General features: G+C 45.6%; 1 protein-coding gene across 1 annotated transcript in view; it reads right to left on the bottom strand.

Annotated features, from left to right (window-relative positions):
* Positions 1-5,128: 5,128 nt before the first annotated feature.
* The window catches only part of LOC138680190 (zinc finger FYVE domain-containing protein 26-like), a 47,654-nt gene continuing 28,657 nt past the window's right edge, over positions 5,129-24,125 (bottom strand). Inside the window, exons 8-9 of the mRNA XM_069767860.1 lie at positions 12,147-12,235; positions 5,129-5,401 (exon numbers count right to left, since the gene is read on the bottom strand). Of these exons, the coding sequence (XP_069623961.1) occupies positions 5,224-5,401; positions 12,147-12,235 (267 nt within the window). The 3' untranslated portion in view covers positions 5,129-5,223. The remainder of the gene's footprint in view (positions 5,402-12,146; positions 12,236-24,125) is intronic.

The following is a 24,125-nucleotide window of genomic DNA, read 5'->3' as shown; positions in this document are numbered from 1 at the left end:
AGAAAGCTAGGTCCTGTGGGCGCTTGCCGGCCTCTATGAGAGAGGCCATAATAGTGGTCATTCCAAAGGAGGATAAGGACTTGGGGAAACCGGAGTCGTACCGCCCAATTTCTTTACTATTGATGTCAAGCTTCTGGCCAAGGTGTTGGCTCTCCGCCTCTCTAGTGTTATTGCGAGTCTGGTGCATTCGGACCAATCTGGCTTTATGCCGGATAGATCAACGGCGATCAATTTGCGGAGGTTATATGTAAATTTGCAGGTAGAGTCTGATAACTGTGGTTGAAGAGTGATTGTATCGCTAGATGCACATAAGGCGTTTGACAGTGTCGAATGGGGGTACCTCTGGCAGGTGCTGGAATGTATGGGGTTTGGTCCGCAGTTTGTGGCCTGGATACAGCTATTGTACTCATTACCGTCCGCTAGAATTAGAGTAAACGGGGAGCTATCTCGACCTATAGGGCTGGCTAGGGGTACTAGGCAGGGATGCCCGCTTTCACCCCTCCTGTTCGTGTTGGCTGTAGAACCTCTTGCTGCTAAGATTCGGCAGTCGGATGGGGTCCCTGGGTTTAGGTATGGGAAAATAGAGGAAAAAATAGCGTTATACGCGGATGATGTTTTGCTGTTCCTGGCGGATCCAGACGATTCACTAAGAGGGGCCGTTGAAATTGTTGAGAGATTTGGTACTGTGTCAGGACTAACAATTAATTGGGATAAGACGGTTCTTTTTAGAGTGGATGATGTAGGAGAGAATGTGAGTGAGGATGTTGGGGATGAGAGGCTGAAGGTGGTTTCCCAATTTAAATACCTTGGAATATGGATTTCGGTGCCAATTGCGGAGTTCCTGCAAAGAAATTTGACTCCTGTTATGGGGGTACTCAGGGCAAAGGTAGATGCCTGGAATAAGCTACATCTATCGGTCGTCGGTAGGGTAAACCTTATTAAAATGGTCCTGATGCCTAAAATTCTTTATGTTCTACATAACGCACCAATTTGGATCCCTCGGGGGAAGTTCAGGCAGATTAACGCCCTTTTTAGAAGTTTGATATGGGGAAGACAATATCCACGTATTAGCCTGGAGACGCTTCAGCGACCCAAGGAAGATAGTGGTTTGGCTTTGCCCAACCCGGAAATATACTTCCTTGCGGCCCAGAGCCAGCATTTGAAGGGCTGGGCGCGAGGGGCGTCATCCAGTGCAGTACAACAGCTAATGGAAGAGGTGACGGACCGACGACCGATGGCCAGGTGTTTGGAAGATGGCTCTTTGAGCGCTCTGGGGAAAGTATACCCAACCCTGTTCCTGATTCGTAAATTATGGAATAGACTAAGACAGATTCGTGGGGTTACAGGGTTGACTAAATTCACACCGATATGGTCTAACCACAATTTAAAGGAATTTGAGGCCTTGGGAGGACTGATGGAATGGCAGAATAAGGGAATTTGCTTTGTTCACCAGATAATCCAGCGACAGGAACTGAAGTCCTTCTCCCAATTGCAGGAAGAATTTGGTTTGCGATCCACAGGGGAATATCAGTATGCGCAGATGAGACATGCCTTTAGAGCTCAGAATAAGAAGGCTGATATCAGGGTTCAAGATGATATAGTGTTGGAGTATGTGTGTGGTGACGGAACTACAAGGGGAGTTATTTCCACTCTGTATAAGGACCTTATGCACACGTTCCTGCTAGATTTCCCTATAAAGGCGAGAGCTAAGTGGGAGAGAGAAGTGGGACCGATGGAAAATGAAACCTGGGAATCGGTGATGGAGTGGGTTCCGCGACTATCCTTGAGTGAACCATATAGGCTCTCGCAGCTATACATTCTGAATAGGGTATATAAATCTCCGGAAGTGCTATACAAAGCGGGGTTGCGTGCCAATTCTGAGTGTCCGAGGTGTGCGAGTGAGAATGCAGGAATATATCACATGATGTGGACGTGTCCGAGACTGGCTGCCTTTTGGGTGGTGGTTTTGAGGCGAGTTGAAGCAGCGTATAAGTGCAGAGTTCTTAGAGACCCGATAGTATGCGTGCTGGGATATGTGGAAGAAATTGGAGTTGACAATACTTGGAAGATTGCAATCGCTAGGCTACTCTACATGGCCAGGAAAGTAATAGCACGAAATTGGATAAATGCAGAACCACCTGTGAGAAGGGAATTTCTCCAATATGTTCAACATGGTCTAAAATTGGAAAAGGGGGTGTACAAAAAAAGGGGGAAAATAGATATGTTTAATAAAATATGGTATCCTTGGCTTGATTTGGATTGAGGAGTATAGTCGTCGAGTTTCCTAAGACCTGGATGAGGATAAATTACACGAGGCAGAGAAGGCCTCAGTGGGGTGAAGATTGAGACTGAGCTGTCGTAGGGGGGAGGGGGGTAGTTGGGGTTTATTAAAATAAGAAAATGTGTATGTGATATAATGCAATGTAAATGGCATTCTGATATTCTTCTTTATATTGTTAATAAAAATCTATTTAAATCAAAAAAAAAAAAAAGGAAAGCAAGTGCTCTTACCGCTGGTAGCATATGAAATCTTAGCAAAGAATCTTGAAACCTGGAAAGGGAGGTTAGTAAGGGACTTCTTTGAAGGCGGGTTCGCTTTCCAATCATTAAGCCAGAGGATTCTTCTTATGGCAATGATATTGCTGGTGACACAGGCTGAACAGCTCACGGCATCCAGGGACACGGGGAGTAAATATTTTCCTGCATGGGCTGTGTGATCCACAAGGTCAGCGTGCTGGTTTGAAGAGGTGGTCGATAAAATACCGTCAGAGGATTTTTGCCCAGGCCAAGAGGGACTTGGCTACCCAGATGGAAGCGAAGGCGGAACAGAGGGAGTCCTTGAGGGAGGGAGAGTCGCAACTATTTTGTCGAACAGGAGGGAGACCAGTGGATCGATGGTAGGCGATTGTCCATTTGCTAATGAGGTCCAGACTAAAAAAGGGATATAGGATATCCAATTGTTTTCTACCAGAAAAGCGATTTTACGGATGTTCCCAATGTTTAGGAAAGATTCGCTCAAACTCCTTGTGATTGGAAAACATCTGGAAAGTGCGTTTTACCCCTTTTGATTGAGACGGCGTGATTCTGGGGAGCACCCTTGTCCTACCTGGTCAACAGCAGATATGAGGCCGTCGACCATATCCTGAAGTTTAGAGGTCTGATTCGTGTCGGGCTCAGAATCTGACTGGGACTCTGGTTCAAATCCCAGGGTCACCTCAGGAGAGGATGCATGGAATACCGAGGAAATTCTGGAGGAATTAGACGGTGATGGGGAGCTGGATGAGGAGCTAGGGTAAACCAGCTTCTTGGATCTAATCCTTGATCTGCCCTTCTGAGTGTGGTGTTGAGGTGCCTGCGAATCGTCCTTAGAAACTTTCGAAGAACTGGTGGCGGTAGACAAGTAAGGCAAGCGTTCTAGGGCCTGCTCCAGGAACTGTGACACCCTGGTTAGGTCAGAAACTGATTGAGTAATAGCAACAGCCCACTGAGGAGGAGGGTCTGTGCCCTTGTTCAGGGTGGTTCCTGTTATGCAAGTATGGTGGAAGGGCTGCAGGGCTGGCAGAAGGCCGAGGGCCACTTCTTCTTTTCAGAATGCACAGGCATAATGAGTGAAAGTGGGGGAGGGACGGGAGTGAGGCTCCCTAGGCCTGGGCATATGTGAGGGCCTGAAGCTACCGCTGCGGAGGGCCAGACAGAGCCTATCCGCACTGATCTGCTGGAGATGCAGGCAGAAAATGAAGCTGCTGTGTCCCCCAGACCTGTGGCTGGAAGCTGCTGAGACAGAGCCGGAGTGTGAAAGAAGCAAGAGCTGGTCCCGGGCAATACACACTGCAGGATCCCATAAAAATGAGCAGAGAGATCCTTTATTCAAAAAAAAGGCGTGTATGCAAGGCCTCGCCCACTGATTGGCAGGCCAGCCGATGGCGTGGAATGCCCAGTAAGCAAAGGGCCCTGTGATAGGCCAAAAAGAGCATGAGGATACTCTGGTGGGGGTGTGAACCAGCCAACAAGGGAAGGAGAGACAAACTCTCTCATTGGGGAAAAAATGTGCGAGCAGGAAGCTGCACAGTGATTGGCTGGGGGGGGGGGGGCAATAGCAAGTAACCACAGTCTTCCTCTTGGCCCGCTCCGAGGAGAGGGCTGGGGTGGGGAAAAGCTTTGGACCAACCACCTGGAATCACCCTGAGGTGCCAAGGGATAAGGCCCTGCCATACAGATCCGAGAGTGGATGATGCCACACTGTTCTCTCCGTGTGGGGGAAACGGGGTGAGAAATTACACCCTGTTACCCTGTAGAAGAGAACCTGAAATATAAAGGGGGAAAAAGGGGTAAAGATTAATAAAACATAACAGGATAGTTTGTGGATTAAGTCCGCGCAATAATACAGATTTGAATGTAATGAAAAACTCTGGTGGTTTATTTAACGCGTTTCAAGGTCTATCTGACCCCTCCATCAGGAAAATACCACAAAAACAACAGATGTCTTTGTGGTAATTTCCTGATGAAGGGGTCAGATAAACCTTGAAACACGTTGAATAAACCACCAGAGTCTTTCCATTACATTGGAATCTGTATTATTGTGGCAGCGCGGACTTAATCCACACTAACCTGTACAACGTCTCTGAGAAGGTTGCGTGGGTGGCCCCGGGATCTGCAGCAGCCGATACGCACATGCTTTTGCTTTACACCATCAGGTGAGCAGCTCTGGTTTTAAAAAAACGCATTTAAACTGAGGATTAGACCCTATATGCGCTTTTTGTCTCCCTAATCTACTAAAACACAACAGGGTGACCTGAAAAGGAAAAGATGAGTATGGAATCAGATCCAGGTCTGCCTCCTACTAACAAGAAGCTAAAACCTACAAGCTTTGTGCCAGTCAGTGGGTATACACTGCTAAGGAGCCAATTATTTTTGTCAGCCTCCTAGCGACAGCAGCATATAGCCATGGTTACCTGTGTCCCCCAACGAAGTGATAAAGAAATATATATTTTCTTTATTCACCCTCCACGGGTCTAGTGCTGACAGTCAATCTGAGAACTCAGCGGTTCTGCCCAAGTTGACAGCACTAGCTGCTGAGCCCACCAATTGGCTGCAGCGCTGTCGACATGACCTAACGCTGCAGACCATAACAGACCGAGACCTACTGCTGGACCTTGGGAGGGAGAGTAAAGAACTTTTTTTTTTCCTTTTCTTTTTAAACCCTTTACACATACTACAATACACTTATACTGCCAAGTACTGTGCTGCACCTTCCTCGTCCGGGTGTCCTCTGCGGAGAAGTTTCAGAACTTCATCTTCATTAAGCAGTGGCAGGTTGGTGAGATGATGAAGAATATACAGGGCAGAACGGCTGTCCAGGGTACACAAGTGATGCAACACATCTTTTCTGGAAATCTCTTGTCTGCATCACAAAAGAAAACAAGTTAAAGCTCTAATACAACTCCTGGCAAAAATTATGGAATCACCGGCCTTGGAGGATGTTCATTCAGTTGTTTAATTTTGTAGAAAAAAAAAGCAGATAACAGACATGGCACAAAACTAAAGTCATTTCAAATGGCAACTTTCTGGCTTTAAGAAACACAAAGAAATCAAGAACAAAAAAAAATGTGGTAGTCAGTAATGGTTACTTTTTTTTAAATCAAGCATAGGGTAAAAATTATGGAGTCACTTAATTCTGAGGAAAAAAATTATGGAATCACCCTGTAAATTTTCATACCCAAAAATAACACCTGCATCAAATTATATCTGCTCGTTCGTCTGCATCTAAAAAGAAGTGATCACACCTTGGAGAGCTGTTGCACCAAGTGGACTGACATGAATCATGGCTCCAACACGAGAGATGTCAATTGAAACAAAGGAGAGGATAATCAAACTCTTAAAAGAGGGTAAATCATCATGCAATGTTGCAAAAGATGTTGGTTGTTCACAGTCAGCTGTGTCTAAAATCTGGACCAAATACAAACAACATGGGAAGGTTGTTAACCCCTTCCCGACCTTTGACGCATACGCTGCGTCATGAAAGTCGGTGCCATTCCGACCCATGACGCAGCATATGCGTCATGGAAAGGTCGCGTCCCTGCAGATGGGGTGAAAGGGTTAACTCCCATTTCACCCGATCTGCAGGGACAGGGGGAGTGGTAGTTTAGCCCAGGGGGGGTGGCTTCACCCCCTCGTGGCTACGATCGCTCTGATTGGCTGTTGAAAGTGAAACTGCCAATCAGAGCGATTTGTAATATTTCACCTAAAAAAATGGTGAAATATTACAATCCAGCCATGGCCGATGCTGCAATATGATCGGCCATGGCTGGACACACTAATGTGCACCCACCCCACTCCTCCGATCGCCCCCCCAGCCCCCCGATCTGTGGTCCGCTCCCCTCGGTCCTGTGCTCCGCTCCCCCGTCCTCCTGCCCGCTCCCCCCGTGCTCCAATCACACCCCCCGTGCTCCAATCAAACCCCCCCGGACTCCGATCCCCCCCCGCACAGCGATTTCCCCCCCCCCCCGTGCTCCGATCCACCCGCCTGCACAGCGATCCCCCACTCCGTGCTCCAATCCACCCCCCCCCCCCCCCCGTGCTCCGACGCCCCCCCCCCCCGTGCCCCGACGCCCCCCCCCCCCCCCTATACTTACCTGGCCTCCCGGGGACCGTCCGTCTTCTTTCCTGGGCGCCGCCATCTTCCAAAATGGCGGGCGCATGTGCAGTGCGCCCGCCGAATCTGCCGGCCGGCAGATTCGTTCCAGAGTGAATTTTGATCACTGAGATATAACCTATCTCAGTGATCAAAATAAAAAAAAAAAAGTAAATGACCCCCCCCCCCCCTTTGTCACCCCCATAGGTAGGGACAATAAAAAAATATATATATATTTTTTTTTCCACTAAGGTTGGGGTAAGAACTAGGGTTAGGGGTAGGGTTAGGGGTAGGGTTAGGGGTAGGGTTAGGGTTTCGGTATGTGCACACGTATTCTGGTCCTCTGCGGATTTTTCCGCAGAGGATTTGATAAATCCGCAGTGCTAAACCGCTGCGGATTTATGGCGGATTTACCATGTTTTTTCTGCGCATTTCAATGCGGTTTTACAACAGCGATTTTCTATTTGAGCAGTTGTAAAACCGCTGCGGAATCCGCAGAAAGAAGTGACATGCTGCAGAATGTAAACCGCTGTGTTTCCGTGCAGTTTTTCTGCAGCATGTGTACAGCGATTTTTGTTTTCCATAGGTTTGCATTGAACTGTAAACTCATGGGAAACTGCTGCGGATCCGCAGCGTTTTCCGCAGCGTGTGCACATACCTTTAGAATTAGTCTATGTGCACACGGTGCGGATTTGGCTACGGATCCGCAGCAGTGTTCCATCAGGTTTACAGTACCAAGTAAACATATGAAAAACCAAATCCGCTGTGCCCATGGTGCGGAAAATACCACGCGGGAACGCTGCGTTGTATTTTCCGCAGCATGTCAATTCTTTGTGCGGATTCCGCAGCGTTTTACACCTGTTCCTCAATAGGAATCCGCAGGTGAAATCCGGACAAAAAACACTGGAAATCCGCGGTAAATCCGCAGGTAAAACGCAGTGCCTTTTACCCGCGGATTTTTCAAAAATGGTGCTGAAAAATCTCATACAAATCCGCAACGTTGGCACATAGCCTTAGGGCTAGGGTTGGGTTGGAATTAGGGTTGTGGTTAGGGTTAGGGGTGTGTTGGGGTTACGGGTGTGTTGGGGTTAGGGTTGTGATTAGGGTTACGGCTACAGTTGGGATAAGGGTTAGGGGTGTGTTGGAGTTAGAATTGAGGGGTTTCCACTGTTTAGGCACATCAGGGGGTCTCCAAACGCAACATGGCGCCACCATTGATTCCAGCCAATCTTGTATTCAAAAAGTCAAATGGTGCTCCCTCACTTCCGAGCCCCGACGTGCACCCAAACAGTGGTTTACCCCCACATATGGGGTACCAGCATACTCAGGACAAACTGCGCAACAATTACTGGGGTCCAATTTCTCCTGTTACCCTTGTGAAAATAAAGAAATGCTTGCTAAAACATCATTTTTGAGGAAAGAAAAATGATTTTTTATTTTCACGACTCTGCGTTGTTAACGTCTGTGAAGCACTTGGGGGTTCAAAGTGCTCACCACATATCTAGATAAGTTCCTTGGGGGGTCTAGTTTCTAAAATGGGGTCACTTGTGGGGGGTTTCTACTGTTTAGGCACACCAGGGGCTCTGCAAACGCAATGTGACGCCCGCAGACCATTCCATCAAAGTCTGCATTTCAAAAGTCACTACTTCCCTTCTGAGCCCCGACGTGTGCCCAAACAGTGGTTTACCCCCACACATGGGGTATCAGCGTACTCAGGAGAAACTGGACAACAACTTTTGGGGTCCAATTTCTCCTGTAACCCTTGGGAAAATAAAAAATTCTGGGCTAAATAATTATTTTTGAGGAAAGAAAAATTATTTTTTTATTTTCATGGCTCTGCGTTATAAACTTCTGTGAAGCACCTGGGGGTTTAAAGTGCTCAATATGCATCTAGATAAGTTCCTTGGGGGGTCTAGTTTCCAAAATGGGGTCACTTGTGGGGGAGCTCCAATGCATAGGCACACAGGGGCTCTCCAAACGCGACATGGTGTCCGCTAACAATTGGAGCTAATTTTCCATTCAAAAAGTCAAATGGCGCGCCTTCCCTTCCGAGCCCTGCCGTGTGCCCAAACAGTGGTTTACCCCCACATATGAGGTATCGGCGTACTCGGGAGAAATTGCCCAACAAATTTTATGATCCATTTTATCCTACTGCCCATGTGAAAATGAAAAAATTGAGGCGAAAAGAATTTTTTTGTGAAAAAAAGTACTTTTTCAGTTTTACAGATCAATTTGTGAAGCACCTGAGGGTTTAAAGTGCTCACTAGGCATCTAAATAAGTTCCTTGGGGGGTCTAGTTTCCAAAATGGGGTCACTTGTGGGGGAGTGCCAATGTTTAGGCACACAGGAGCTCTCCAAACGCGACATGGTGTCCGCTAACTATGGAAATAATTTTTCATTCAAAAAGTCAAATGGCGCTCCTTCCCTTCCGAGCCTTACCATATGCCCAAACAGTGGTTTACCCCCACATATGAGGTATCAGCGTACTCAGGACAAATTGGACAACAACTTTCGTGGTTCAGTTTCTCCTTTTACCATTGGGAAAATAAAAAAATTGTTGCTAAAAGATAATTTTTGTGACTAAAAAGTTAAATGTTCATTTTTTCCTTCCATGTTGCTTCTGCTGCTGTGAAGCACCTGAAGGGTTAATAAACTTCTTGAATGTGGTTTTGAGTACCTTGAGGGGTGCAGTTTTTAGAATGGTGTCACTTTTGGGTATTTTCAGCCATATAGACCCCTCAAACTGACTTCAAATGTGAGGTGGTCCCTAAAAAAAAAATGGTTTTGTAAATTTCGTTGTAAAAATGAGAAATCGCTGGTCAAATTTTAACCCTTATAACTTCCTAACAAAAAAAAAATTTTGTTTCCAAAATTGTGCGGATGTTAAGTAAACATGTGGGAAATGTTATTTATTAACTATTTTGTGTCACATAGCTCTCTGGTTTAACAGAATAAAAATTCAAAATGTGAAAATTGCGAAATTTTCAAAATTTTTGCCAAATTTCCGTTTTTATCACAAATAAACGCAGAATTTATTGACCTAAATTTACCACTAACATGAAGCCCCATATGTCACGAAAAAACAATCTCAGAACCGCTAGGATCCGTTGAAGCGTTCCTGAGTTTTTACCTCATAAAGGGACACTGGTCAGAATTGCAAAAAACGGCAAGGTCTTTAAGGTCAAAATAGGCTGGGTCATGAAGGGATTAAAGGCAAAAATACTGGTAGACGAAGGAAGACATCAAAGCATCAAGACCGGAAACTTCAAGCAATATGTCTCCAAAACAGGAAATGCACAACAAAACATATGAGGAACGAATGGGTGGAAACTAAAGTCAAAATCTGTGACCGAACTGTGAGAAACCGCCTAAAGGAAGTGGGATTTACATACAGAAAAGCTAAACGAAAGCCATCATTAACACCTAAACAGAAAAAACAAGGTTACAATGGACTAAGGAAAAGCAATCGTGGACTGCAGATGACTGGATGAAAGTAATTTTCAGTGATGAATCGTGAATCTGCACTGGGCAAGGTGATGATGCTGGAACTTTTGTTTGGTGCTGTTCCAATGAGATTTATAAAGATGACTGCCTGAAGAGAACATGCAAATTTCCACAGTCATTGATGATATGGGGCTGCATGTCAGGTGAAGGCACTGGGGAGATGGCTGTCATTACATCTGCAATAAATGCACAAGTTTATGTTGATATTTTGGACACTTTTCTAATCCCATCAAATGAAAGGATGTTTGGGGATGATGAAATCATTTTTCAAGATGATAATGCATCCTGTCAGAGCAAAAACTTTGAAAACATTCCTTGAAAAAAGACACATAAGGTCAATGTCATGGCCTGCAAAAAGTTCGGATCTCAATCCATTTGAAAATCTTTGGTGGAAGTTGAAGAAAATGGTCCATGACAAGGCTCCAACCTGCAAAGCTGATCTGGCAACAGAAATCAGAGAAAGTTGGAGCCAGATTGATGAAGAGTAATATTTGACACTCTAAGTCCATGCCTCAGAGACGGCAAGCTGTTATAAAGCCAGAGGTGGTGCAACAAAATACTAGTGATGTTTTGGAATGTTTTTTTGTTTGTTTTTCATGATTCCATAATTTTTTCCTCAGAATTGAGCGATTCCATAATTTTTCCTATGCTTGGTTACAAAAAGTAACCATTACTGACTGCCACATTTTTTGTTCTTGATTTCTTTTAGTGTTTCTTAAAGCCAGAAAGTTGCCATTTGAAATGACTTTAGTTTTGTGCCACGTCTGTGATCGGCTTTTTTTCTACAAAATTAAACAACTGAATAAACATCCTCCAAGGCCAGCGATTCCATAATTTTTGCCAGGGGTTGTATATACTTTACTTTCATGTACAACACAGTGCAAATGTTTTAGACAGCTGTAATAAAAATGCTTCTTCAAGACAGCACATCTTGAAACGCAAGTCTGCTGTGAAATCTTTGCCTGGGAGAGATCTTTCTGAGGCAGTATAACCACCTTGGTGCATTCTCATTCTTGCCATAGTGCTTGACCTGTGATGTGAAACCATCTGCCATAACCTCACTTTTGTAGCAGAGTTTGTCTATTCCTCACACGGCTTTAAACCTCCTACACAACTGTTTCCGGTTAAGTCAATAATTGTTTAACCTTTCCATATAGATCTTCCAGATTTTTTTAGCTCTAAGTCTAATATTGAGAATATATTTAAAACCATCCTGGTGGGGTCAAGGTTTGTTTTAGTGCTTTAATTTTTTTTTCTTACAAGAGCCACAACTTTTTATATTTTTTCTTCTACACCGCCATAGGTTGAGGGCTTATTTTTGCTGGACACTTTTTTTTTTTTTTTTTTTTTAAACTTGAACCAGGGATTGTTGGATTGCTTATACTGCGTCAGTATTGCAGAATTTTGTACGAATAATGGTTTTGAGCCTGTGGCTGGAATACACAGGAGCACAAAGAAGAACTTTACCCTCTCTGTGATGTACTATTTAGTCTGAAGCTTGTGCAAATCGATTTGCTGGGCCAGGTTCATTGGCCATGTTTTATCTGGATAAGAGTTTGGAGAACCACCTCCTAACCTCCCAGACTAGGAGCTCTTTTATTGATTAGCGTGTCTGGAGCAACATCATTGCGGGATGACTAGCCAGGTCGGTTAATCAAAGGAATAACTGCAAGGGTAGGAGGTGGTTCTCAGGGTTCACATATAGTGGCCATAGATTATTGTTGTTGCCAAAGGATCAGGTCCTAAAAAATTGATCTACCCCAACTCTAATTACGTCCTGAACAAAGAAGGGGTTGAGGGTCTTCAAGACAAAAATTAATAATTAAAGGCCTTCAGCATCAGATCGTGGAGCTCTGATTCTTGTAATCTTGGGCTCCCCACCAATTGAATAATATTAAGGGGCTGCAGCACTGTGGGAATTACAGAATCTCTTGTTACTTACCAGATAATTATAAAAGTGATAATAACTGACGTTTGGAAACAAACAAGCAAAAATGGCGCAGACACCCACCGGCTGTGCTCTATGCACCACTCTAAAGCTTCCACTTGATACAAGAGGCCATCACAGAAATCTTTTAATAATGAGTCATTACAGAGATCCTGCAAAAACAAAAAAAAGTTTGAATCACCCCCTACTGCTACTAGGAAAATAAAAAATATACGTTAACAACAAACAGCGTACATAAAAACGTAAAATGGGAGACACATGAAAATAAAAATTTAGTAAAACAGGAACTTTCTTGTGTTGGTTAAGTCACCGCACTAACTCTAAAAACAAAATAGAGATCAAAACGTTATGTGTATCCAAAATCTTACACTATATATAATATACAGTGGGGAAAAACAGGATTTTTTGGTTGCTTACCGTAAAATCCATTTCTCGGAGCCTTCATTGGGGGACACAGGAACCATGGGGACACAGAAACCATGGGTGTATGCTGCTGCCACTAGGAGGCTGACACTATGAATAAAAAAAAGTTAGCTCCTCCTCTGCAGTGTACACCCCACCGACTGGCATTATGAGCTTCAGTTTAGCTTAGTGTCAGTAGGAGGTGGACATGGGTCTTTTATTAGACCCTCATCTACCTCAACGTGCGTCGTTTTCTTTCAGGTTTCCGGAGGGATAACATAACCACAAACATGAGAACTGTAAACATGAGAACAGTCAAAGAACACAGAACAACAGAAACTGAATAATATAGGAGGGTGCTGTGTCCCCCAATGAAGGCTCCGAGAAACGGATTTTACGGTAAGCAACCAAAAAATCCTGTTTTCTCTATCGCCTCATTGGGGGACACAGGAACCTTGGGACATCCCAAAGCAGTCCCTGGGGCGGGAAAAACATACTTCCATCAGGTCAGAGGACTCACCACTGCCGCCTGCAAGATCCTTCTGCCTAGGCTGGCATCCGCCGAAGCATAGGTATGGACCTTGCAAAATTTGGCGAATGTGTGGAGTTTGAAAATCCTTCCAGGCATGCTCAGAGGGGAAAAACGCCACACGTCGCTGGATTCCTGTGATGGTCAGCAACAGATCCTGTGTCCATAGGCTTTCATTACAGCCGACGACAGGCAACGCAGGATGCGTCGCTGACCGATTTTCCGACGTGCAGAAAAAAAACGTTCCTATGAACGTTTTCTCCACACGACGGACTGCTATTTTCTGACGGATCCAATGCACGATGGATGAAACAGAAGACCACCCGTCACAAGCCGAAAAAAATTGACGGATTGTGCTTGAAGCTGAAAAACGCAAGTGTGAAAGTAGCCCAAGCCTCCAAAATTGCCATTCTGATCCAGCGAGCAATAGTCACTTTGGAAGCTGGCAGGCTTTTACGCGTGCAATCAGGAATGACGAAAAAGGAATCCGTCTTCCGGAAAGAGGCCATTCTAGCCAGGTAGATCCTCACCGCCCTGATGAGGTCCAGCTTGTTCAACGATCGCTCCAGAGGATGAGTCGGAGCTGGACAAAAGGAGGGTAAGACGATGTCCTCATTGAGGTGGAAGGTGGAAAACACTTTAGGAAGGAAAGAAAGCGGAGGCCTCAGGTCCACCTTGTCCTGGTGGATAACCAGGAAAGGAGGTCGGCAAGAAAGGGCCGCCAACTCGGAAACGCGCCGGATAGAAGTGATGGCCACAAGAAAGGCCACCTTCCAAGACAAGACTGACAGGGAAACCTCCCAGAGACTCAAAAGGAGGGGAGGACCCCTCAGCACCTCCAGCACAAGATTGAGATCCCACGAATCCACAGGCGCCCTGTACAGAGGGGCAGCATGGGCTACTCTCTGAAGGAAAGGCTTGACTTGTGGCCGAGAAAATAATGTCTTCTAGAAGAGGATGGAGAGCACAGAAACCTGGCCCTTTAGGGAACTAAGGGCAAAGCCCGCATCCAGTCCTGCCTGAAGGAAGGCCAAAATGGAAGAAAGGGAAAAAGACATAGGTGAAACGTGGTTGGACTCGCACCAACGGAAGTAAGCCTTCCAGGTACGATAGTAGATCCTGGAAGACGAAGGCTTCCTAGCCTGGATCATAGTGGGAATCACCCGATCCGAAAGGCATGATGCTCTTAGAACTGCGGTCTCAACAACCACGCCGTTAAACTGAGCGACCGAGAATTCGGGTGGCAGACCGTTTGACCCGCGGAGAAAGCCAAATCGGACGATCCAGGGAGAAGACAGACCTGTCCCACTGTGATAGAATAGCCTGTTGAAGAGGACTTGAGTGAAATTAGGCGAAGGGGATTGCTTCCAATGTTGCATGCAACCATCCTCCCCAAAACCTTCATGACCGATCGGAAGGAGGGAAGCCAAGGACCCTGGAGCAGGCGAACCTCCCGGCGAAGGATGGATCTCTGGTCTTTGGGAAGGAAGACTCTGGTCTTCCAGGTGTGTCGAAGAGCATGCCCAGAAAAACAAGGTGCTGAGAGGGAACAAGACAGGATTTCTTCCTGTTGACAAGCCACCCGAAACGGGCTAGTGTCAAGGACTATGGACAGACTTTCTTGAGCCTGAGAAAAGGACGGAGCCTTGATAAGGATGTTGTCGAGGTACAGAAAAAGTACCAGGCCCCTGACCCTCAAGATGGCTATCAGCACTGCCATGATCTTCGTGAAAACCCCAGGAGCGGTCGCGAGACCGAACGGCAGGGCGACAAACTGAAAATGCTTCTGAAGAACTGCAAAACGCAGGAATTGGTGATGTCTGGGGAATATTGGGACATGGAGGTAGGCATCCTGGATGTCTATGGAGCACAGAAACTCCTGAGCCTCCATGGAAGCAATTACTGAACGAAGGGATTCCATCCTGAAGTGTCTGAGACTAACCCTCTTGTTCAGCAATTTTAGATCCAGAATGGGACGAACTTTGCAGTCTTTTTTCGGTACGACAAAAAGATTCGAATAGAACCCTGTGAACCGTTCCTTTTCTGGGACAGGAACGATTACCCCGGATTTGAGGAGAGAAGCGATGGCTGCAAAGAAACCCGGAACTAGAGCAGCATCTCTTGGAGGTGGGGATTCGAAGAAACGATCCAGGGGCCGTGAAACGAACTCTATTTTGTATCCCGAGGATACAACTTCCCTGACCCATGCCCCTCTACTGAGTTGATCCAGACGTCTCTGAAGAAGAGGAGACGACCGCCCAGCCTGGGAAGTGGGCTGGGGTCTTGCCGTGAGTCATGCTGAGGTGGACCTGCCAGACCTAGACCTGGAGGATCTACCTTGGGAGTAGCGAGGATGCCAGGAAGGAGTTGGTCTTAAGGATACCTTCTTGTTCTGTTGACGTGCCTGTGGCCACTGCTGTTGGGAAAAGGAATTGATGCCGCGAAACGATGAAAGGGCCGAAATTGCCGCCTAGGAGGAGGGCGGCGAGGTTTAGACTGGGGAAGAAGGGAACTTATGCCCCCGGTGGTGTCCTTAATGATTTGGTCCAGCTTAGAACTAAAGATACGTGAACCCTGAAAAGGCAGGCTGGTAAGGGACTTTTTTGAAGACAAATTCGCCTGCCAGGCCTTGAGCCAAACGGTCCGATGGATGGTCACAGCATTGCTGGATGCCTGAGCAGCACAAGATGTGGCATCCAGGGAAGCGGAGATCAGGTATTCACCCACATGGGAAATCTGGTTGGCAAGCTCTGCCAGCTGTCCAGATGGGGCCCCGTCCAGGATGCCCCGACGGAGTTATTTGCCCATTCGGAAATGGATTTTGAAACCCAAGTGGAAGCAAAGACCCGGGCAAAAAGTGGACGCAGCCATTTCGAAGGCTGACTTTGCAAAGGATTCAATGACTATCGTTAAGAGTCTTTCAGGAATGCTCCGCCGGATAGCAGAAGGACCGTGTTGGTGGACAGCCTGGAAACTGGAGGATCCAAGGAGAAGCAGTCCAATTAGCGGTGAGCTCCGGAGAAAAAGGATACAAAACGCCAAGGCGCTTTCCTCTCTGAAAGCGTCTCTTTGTCTGGTCAGGATCTCCTCGAATTCAGGGTGAGGAGTGAAAAACTTGGAAGGTGGTTTTGACCGTCTAAACGAAACTGCCTGATCTGCGGGTTCCGTAGAGGAGTCTTTGATGCCACAGGTCTGCTTTATCGCTCCAATGAGGTTCTGAACCATATGCCTCATGCTAGAGATTTGGTTCGAGTCCAGCTCCGAAATATCCTCCGAAGGCGCATCAGAGAACACCTCGGATGACTCAGGGGAGGAGGACCGGGGGGAGCCCGACCATAGAGAAGGGCCATGGGGCGAGATGGAACGAGAAGAGGACTCAGACCGGCGTTCCTGTCTGGATCTTTTCTGGCCTATATTGTAAGTCTTGGACGGAGTTTCCTGCGACCTGCTGGCTACTGTGGAAGTCTGCAGGGGCAGCCGATCGACTACGGACACAAGGGTCTGGGACACAAGTGTGAGATCCGCTAGGGATTGAGACAGAGAGGAGGCCCAGCCTGGGGTGGGGACTTCGCTCTCAGGCGGAATAGCAGGGGGGACCTGGGCGGTGGGCGTAATGGGGTTGCTGCAGGCCTGACAGAGGGGACAGGACTGACCTGAGGGAAGCTTGCAGTTACAAGACAAACACGCAAAATGTTTGACTAAGGCAGAGGAAGTAGAGGAAGAAGTAGGAGGGCGAGAGCAACCTCCCTTAGAATTAGACATGAAGAACGGGTCCCTGACGAATGCCAGACGGTTAGGGGACAGGAGGGAAGAGGAGAGTGTCAGTCTGCTGAGCAGAGCTACTCACAGCGGGCGAAGCGTTTTCTGGATGGAAGGCAGCTATCCAGAAACGATGGTCCTTCACTACGGGCTGTCAGAGAAGGCTTGTGAGACACTCTCCTATCCGGTGCTGCAGGGCTGACAGACGACCGCCAAGAAACGGACGCCAGGATTTGCGCTCTTTGAGGGAGGCGGAGCCAGTGGTACTAGCACCAAAAGAACACTACAGCGGCGCAGGGGGAAAGTGGGCAGGGCTAACCGCCAGGTCAGTAGCGCCAAGATGGCACAGGTGGGCGTAGCTCGGCGGGAAAAAAAAAAAAGTGAACTGACGACAGGTTATGTCCATGTAATTTCCATAGGAACTCATATAGTTAGGGCTGAGTGATTTCTCTTTGGAGCAAATGGAGTAGATGGCTATCAAGGTCGTGTGCCAAAAGCCTGTGGAAATGTTTGGCAAAAGAAATATGATATGGGGTCCAAGGGCAAGCTAATTTCATAAGCGCTCCTTAGGGTACGATGCCCATGTGTATGCCAGTCCAAGGAATGGCGTGTCCATATACATCTGACACAGTGGTGTCAGGAGTAAATGAAAGAGCTCCGACGTGCAATATGGCCCTCTGAGTTGCGCCTGGCGTTTAGGCAGTGTGTGGGGATCCTGACACAGCCGTGTCTAGGTGGGTGCTGGCGTCGGGGCTCCCAAGTGAATCCGGTGCTGACACTCCCGTGTCCTGAGCTGTGGCCGGCGTAGTAGGGAAATTACATGGACATAACCTGTCGTCAGTACCACACTTGTAAAACCCTGAACTGAAACTTAACTCTGCTTATTAGCAACGTTGTGACCAAGGCTATGTATTGGCCGAAACGTCAAAATTTACCAGTCGCTTGACCTCATAACCACTATAAATAAACTTCCACTTGCAAGCATACCTTTCTCTTGTACGTGTGCAGTGATCTTTATATTCATATGAAAAAGTTTGGGCACCCCTATTAATCTTAAGCTTAATGTTTTATAAAAATTGTTTTTTTTTCAACAGCTATTTCAGTTTCATATATCTAATAACTGTTGGACACAGTAATGTTTCTGCCTTGAAATGAGGTTTACTGTACTAACAGAAAATGTGCAATCTGCATTCAAACAAAATTTGACAGGTGCATAAGTATGGGCACCCTTATTTTCTTGTTTTAAATACTCCTACCTACTTTTTACTGACTTACTAAAGCACTTTTTTGGTTTTCTAACCTCATTGAGCTTTGAACTTCATAGCCAGGTGTATGCAATCATGAGAAAAGCTACTTAAAGTGGCCACTTGCAAGTTGTTCTCCTGTTTGAATCTCCTCTGAAGAGTGGCATCATGGGCTCCTCAAAACAACTGTCTAATGATCTGAAAACAAAGATTATTCAACATAGTTGTTCAGGGGAAGGATACAAAAAGCTGTCTCACAGATTTAACTTGTCAATTTCCACTGTGAGGAACATAGTAAGGAAATGGAAGAACACAGGTACAGTTCTTGTTAAGGCCAGAAGTGGCAGGCCAAGAAAAACATCAGAAAGGCAGAGAAGAATGGTGAGATCAGTCAAGGGCAATCCTCAGACCACCTCCAGAGAGCTGCAGCATCAACTTGCTGCAGATGGTGTCACTGCATCGGTCAACTATACAACGCACTTTGCACAAGGAGAAGCTGTATGGGAGAGTGATGCGAAATAAGCAGTTTCTGCAAGCACGCTACAAACAGTCGGCTGAGGTATGCAAAAGCACATTTGGAGAAGCCAATTTCTTTTTGGAAGAAGGTCCTGTGGACTGATGAAACCAAGATTGAGTTGTTTGGTCATACAAAAAGGCGTTATGCATGGTGGTCAAAAAACACAGCATTCCAAGAAAAACACTTGCTACCCACAGTAAAGTTTGTTGGAGGTTCCATCATGCTTTGGGGCTGTGTGGCCAATGCCGGTACCGGGAATCTTGTTAAAGTTGAGGGACGCATGGATTCCTCTCAGTATCAGCAGATTCTTGACAATAATGTTCATGAATCAGTGACAAAGTTGAAGTTACGCAGGGGATGGATCTTTCAGCAAGACAATGATCCAAAACACCGCTCCAAATCTACTCAGGCATTCATGCAGAGGAACAATTACACTGTTCTGGAATGGCCATCCCAGTCCCCAGACCTGAATATCATTGAACATCTGTGGGATCATTTGAAGAGGGCAGTCCATGCTCGGCGACCATCAAACTTAACTGAACTGGAATTGTTTTGTAAAGAGGAATGGTCAAAAATACCTTCATCTAGGATCCAGGAACTCATTAAAAGCTACAGGAAGCGACTAATGGCTGTTATTTTTGCAAAAGGAGGATCTATTAATATTAATGTCACTTTTCTGGTGGGGTGCCCATACTTATGCACCTGTCAAATTTTGTTTGAATGCAGATTGCACATTTTCTGTTAGTACAATAAACCTCATTTCAAGGCAGAAACATTACTGTGTCCAACAATTATTAGATATATGAAACTGAAATAGCTGTTGCAAAAAAAAAAACAAATTTTTATAAAACATTAAGCTTAAGATTAATAGGGGTGCCCAAACCTTTTCATATAACTGTATATAGGTATAAAATCTATATACATAATTGTCTAAGGGGTACTTCCGTCTGTCTGTCTGTCACGGTTATTCGTTCGCTGATTGGTCTCGGCAGCTGCCTGTCATGGCTGCCGCGACCAATCAGCGACGGCCACAGTCTGATTAGTCCCTCCCCTGCACTCACTGCCCGGCGCCCGCTCCGTAATCCCCACCGCTCACACAGGGTTAATGGCAGCGGTAACGGCCCGCGGTGTAACGCGCTCCGTTACCGCTGCTATTAACCCTGTGTGTCCCCAACTATTTACTATTGATGCTGCCTATGCAGCATCAATAGTAAAAATAGGTCATGTCAAAAATAATAAAATAAAAAAAACCTGCTATACTCACCCTCCGCCGCCTTTCTCGCTCCTCTCCACGCTCTTGGGACCGCTCCATTGCAAGCGGCAGCTTCCGGTCCCGTCCCAGGGCTGGTGTGCGGCAAGGACCTGCAGTGGCGTCACGGTCATGTGACCGCGATGTCATCATAGGTCCTGCTCACACCAGCCCTGGGACTGCAAGCTGCCGCTTGCAATGGAGCGGTCCCAGGAACGTGGCGAGGAGCGGCAAAGGCGGCGGATGGTGAGTATAGCAGGACTTCAACGGGCTATAGGGGAGTATATATTTATTTTTTTTAAGTCTCTATACTACGTGGCTCTGTGCTGGACAATATACTACATGACTGGGCAATATACTACGTGACTGGGCAATATACCGTACTATGTGCCTCTGCTATATACTATGTGGCTGGGCAATATACTACGTGACTGGGCAATATACTACGTGGCTGGGCAATATACTACGTGACAGGGCAATATACCGTACTATGTGCCTCTGCTATATACTACGTGGCTGGGCAATATACTACGTGACTGGGCAATATACTACGTGACTAGGCAATATACCGTACTATGTGGCTCTGCTATATACTATGTGGCTGGGCAATATACTATGTGACTGGGCAATATACTACACTACGTGGCTGGACAATATACTACGTGGCTGGGCAATATACCGTACTATGTTGCTCTGCTATATACTATGTGGCTGGGCAATATACTACGTGGACATGCATATTCTAGAATACCCGAGGATATATATATAGATAGAGATATATATATATATATATATATATATATATATATATATATATATATATATATATATATATATATATATATATATATATATATATATATATATATATATAATCCTGTTAGGGACCTCTGAGTACTTTTTTTCTTTGGGCCGATATCTGATTTAAAAGATATGTTTTTGAAAAGATCTATCCCACTGAGTCAACTACTCAGGGTAAGACGCATAGTTAAAGAGGAGGGTAAAGCTGGTAAAACTGATACAGCAATAGATCTGCTGATAAAGAAATTTTTAAACAGAGGATATCCTAGAGGTTTATTAGAAACGACAAAGAATGTGGTAATGAAAAAAGATAGAATAGAACTAATCAACAAGGAATCAAATGAGAAATCTATAATAGAGTTCCCTTTGTCTCTACTAATGGAGAAGAAAGTAGAGAAATAGCAAATATCGTCAAAAAACATCGGGCAATGCTGGGGAGGCGTCTTCTTGTTGTTCAGGAATTTAGGATGCCACCATTGAATTCATATAGAAGAAACAAATATAAAAGCTATTTTAATTAAATCAGATATCGGCCCAAAGAAAAAAAGTACTCAGAGGTCCCTAACATGATCCAAAAAGAATGGATGTTTTCCATGTCTAAATTGTATAAATTGTGCATATATGATCAAAGGGTCCACGTTTCAGCATCCAACGACAGGAAAGACGTATGAAATTAAGCAATTTTTAACCTGTAGTTCAGATTATGTAATTTATCTTCTCATGCGCCCGTGTAACTTATGGTATATCGGTGAAACAACCTGTGAATTTAAGACCAGGATGAATCAACACTGATATACCGGAAGGAAAAACAGAACTGATCTTCCAGTTCCCAAGCATTTTGTTGACTGTAAGCACTCTGAAAGAGATCTAAAATGCAAGATGATAGATGCTGTCCCAATGCAGAGAAGAGGAGGAGATAGGGAGCAGATCCTTAAAAAGAGAGAATTGATGTGGATATATGAACTTAATACCCTCAAACCTAGGGGTCTCAACGTAGATGTCAAGATGCATACAATCATTTGAGAACGCTCATTAGTCCATCATTAATGTGGTAGAGTCCTTAGATATAGTAGTATAATTACTGGTTTTTAATATAGGAGTACTATGTTACAACTGTAAATATGTACATTCCCAATTTTATATTTGTTTTGTCTACATGTTGTCTAGTATTCAAACAAGACTCGATGGTTGCCCAAAAGTACCTTGCAAATATGGAGGACATATAGAGAAATGTACTGAAAAAAATCTTATTTAAGAAATCGTATAATTTATGAAAAATGAAATTTATTTTTTAAAAGATACCTCATTTTTCATTGATTTATCTGGTCGGATTGTGGGCCAATTAATAAAGCAGTTTAAGGCTATGTGCACACGTAGGAAATGTGGTGCAGAATTTTCTGCACTAAATCTGCATCTGCAGATTTGATGCAGTTTCTGTGCAGTTTCTGTGCAGTTTCTATGCAGTTTCTGCGCAGTTTCTGCGCAGTTTCTATGCAGTTTCTATGCAGTTTCTATGCAGATTCTGTGCAGTTTCTATGCAGTTTCTATGCAGTTTCTATGCAGTTTCTGTGCAGTTTCTGTGCAGTACAATGTAAATCAATGAGAAAAGAAAAAAGCTGTGCACATGGTGCAGAAAAATCTGCGCAGAAACGCTGCAGAACTGCACAAAAGAAGCGACGTGCACTTCTTTGAAATCTGCAGCGTTTCTGCGCAGATTTTTCTGCACCATGTGCACAGCTTTTTTCTTTTCTCATTGATTTACATTGTACTGTAAATCACAGTGCAGTTCTGCAGCGTTTCTGCAGCAGAAAAATCTGCTGCAGTTCTGCACCAATTCTGCACTAAATCTGCATCGTGTGCACATACCCTAAAGAAGTTCATTCAATTGTTTGTTACTTCACTTTGATCATAATCTAAGTAATACGCTGGGACAGATGTGCTACCGCCATATAGTAGTCCAAACTTGGGGCATTTTGACCTGGGAGGGTTAATTGCAACCTGTTGAACACTATGTGACCCCCGGGGGATGGCCTGAAGAAGGCTGAGCCCGGAGTGTCAGGGCGGGGTGATGCACCTTTCATAAAAAAGTGTCCAAAGGGAGAAATATAATCATAATGGTCATATATACAGTATTACAGAGCTATACTGTGTGGAGAACATACAAAGATGGCATTATAAAGCCTACCATAAAAAAGATAGTGGTGCCGATATGTAGGTGATTATGAATTGCTACGATGTGTAACTTTATTGCAGATTATGGGCTAGTTAGAGCGCTATTACTAAAAAATATTTTAACTAAGACGGCATTGCTTGGTACTTATGCGCATGTGCCAGTCCGAGTAGTGACGCTGGATCTATATACAAGTGAAGAAAAAGATATGCCACTACAAAGATGGCAAAACTTAGCGTTTATGCGCACGCGTCGGCCCATGGACGCTTGAGATTGGTCTACAGTCCGACATAGGGGTATGATGTGCCAGACATGCGCATTTGATACATAGGGACGCCGAAGAATATGATGTTGTCCTCCATTAGTAGCAGGTTGCTTCAGCGGTAAGAAGAAGTGAAATATGTAAATAATATGGATAATAAGGTATACAGTGTATGACTGTCAAGCTTAGAAAATATAGAGGCAGATGTTATTTATAAATCTTTTCATCACAATTCATTTGAAGTTCTTTTTCTTGCTCTTCAGTACACTGTGTGGCAAAGAGAATTGCATACAGTAAATTTAAACTATAACATGTTCCACAAAACAAGCATCCATTCAGCTGAGTAGACACGCACAAAAAAAACATGCCTTTTGGAAAAAACAAAGAAAATGAATAATGCTAAGACATGAAGTTAACCCCTTCCCGACCCATGACGCCACGTAGGCGTCATGAAAGTCGGTGCCAATCCGACCCATGACGCCTATGTGGCGTCATGGAAAGATCGCGTCCCTGCAGATCGGGTGAAAGGGTTAACTCCCATTTCACCCGATCTGCAGGGACAGGAGGAGTGGTAGTTTAGCCCAGGGGGGGTGGCTTCACCCCCCCATGGCTACGATCGCTCTGATTGGCAGTTTCACTTTCAACAGCCAATCAGAGCGATTTGTAATATTTCACCTATTATAACTGGTGAAATATTACAATCCAGCCATGGCCGATGCTGCAATATCATCGGCCATGGCTGGAAATACTAATGTGCCCCCACCCCACCCATCGCCCCCCCAGCCCTCCGATCTGTCCGGTACACTGCTCCGGCTCCCCTCCGTCCTGTGCTCCGCTCCCCCCGTGCTCCAATCACCCTCCCCGTGCTCCAATCACCCCCCCTACACTCCGATCCACCCCCCCTGTGCTCCGTTCCACCCCCCCGTGCTCCGTTCCACCCCTCCCGCGCTCCGATCCACCCCCTTATGCTCCGATCCCCCCCCCCCCCCCCCCCGTGTTCCCCCCCACCCCATCATACTTACCGATCCTGCCGGGGTCCGTCCGTCTTCTCCCTGGGCGCCGCCATCTTCCAAAATGGCGGGCGCATGCGCAGTGCGCCCGCCGAATCT

This window comes from Ranitomeya imitator, chromosome 1, assembly GCF_032444005.1.
Source record: "Ranitomeya imitator isolate aRanImi1 chromosome 1, aRanImi1.pri, whole genome shotgun sequence".
In the NCBI taxonomy this organism is placed as follows: Eukaryota; Metazoa; Chordata; class Amphibia; order Anura; family Dendrobatidae; genus Ranitomeya; species Ranitomeya imitator.
The sequence above is the reverse complement of the archived record's forward strand: the minus strand, read 5'-3'. Positions and strand labels throughout refer to the sequence as shown.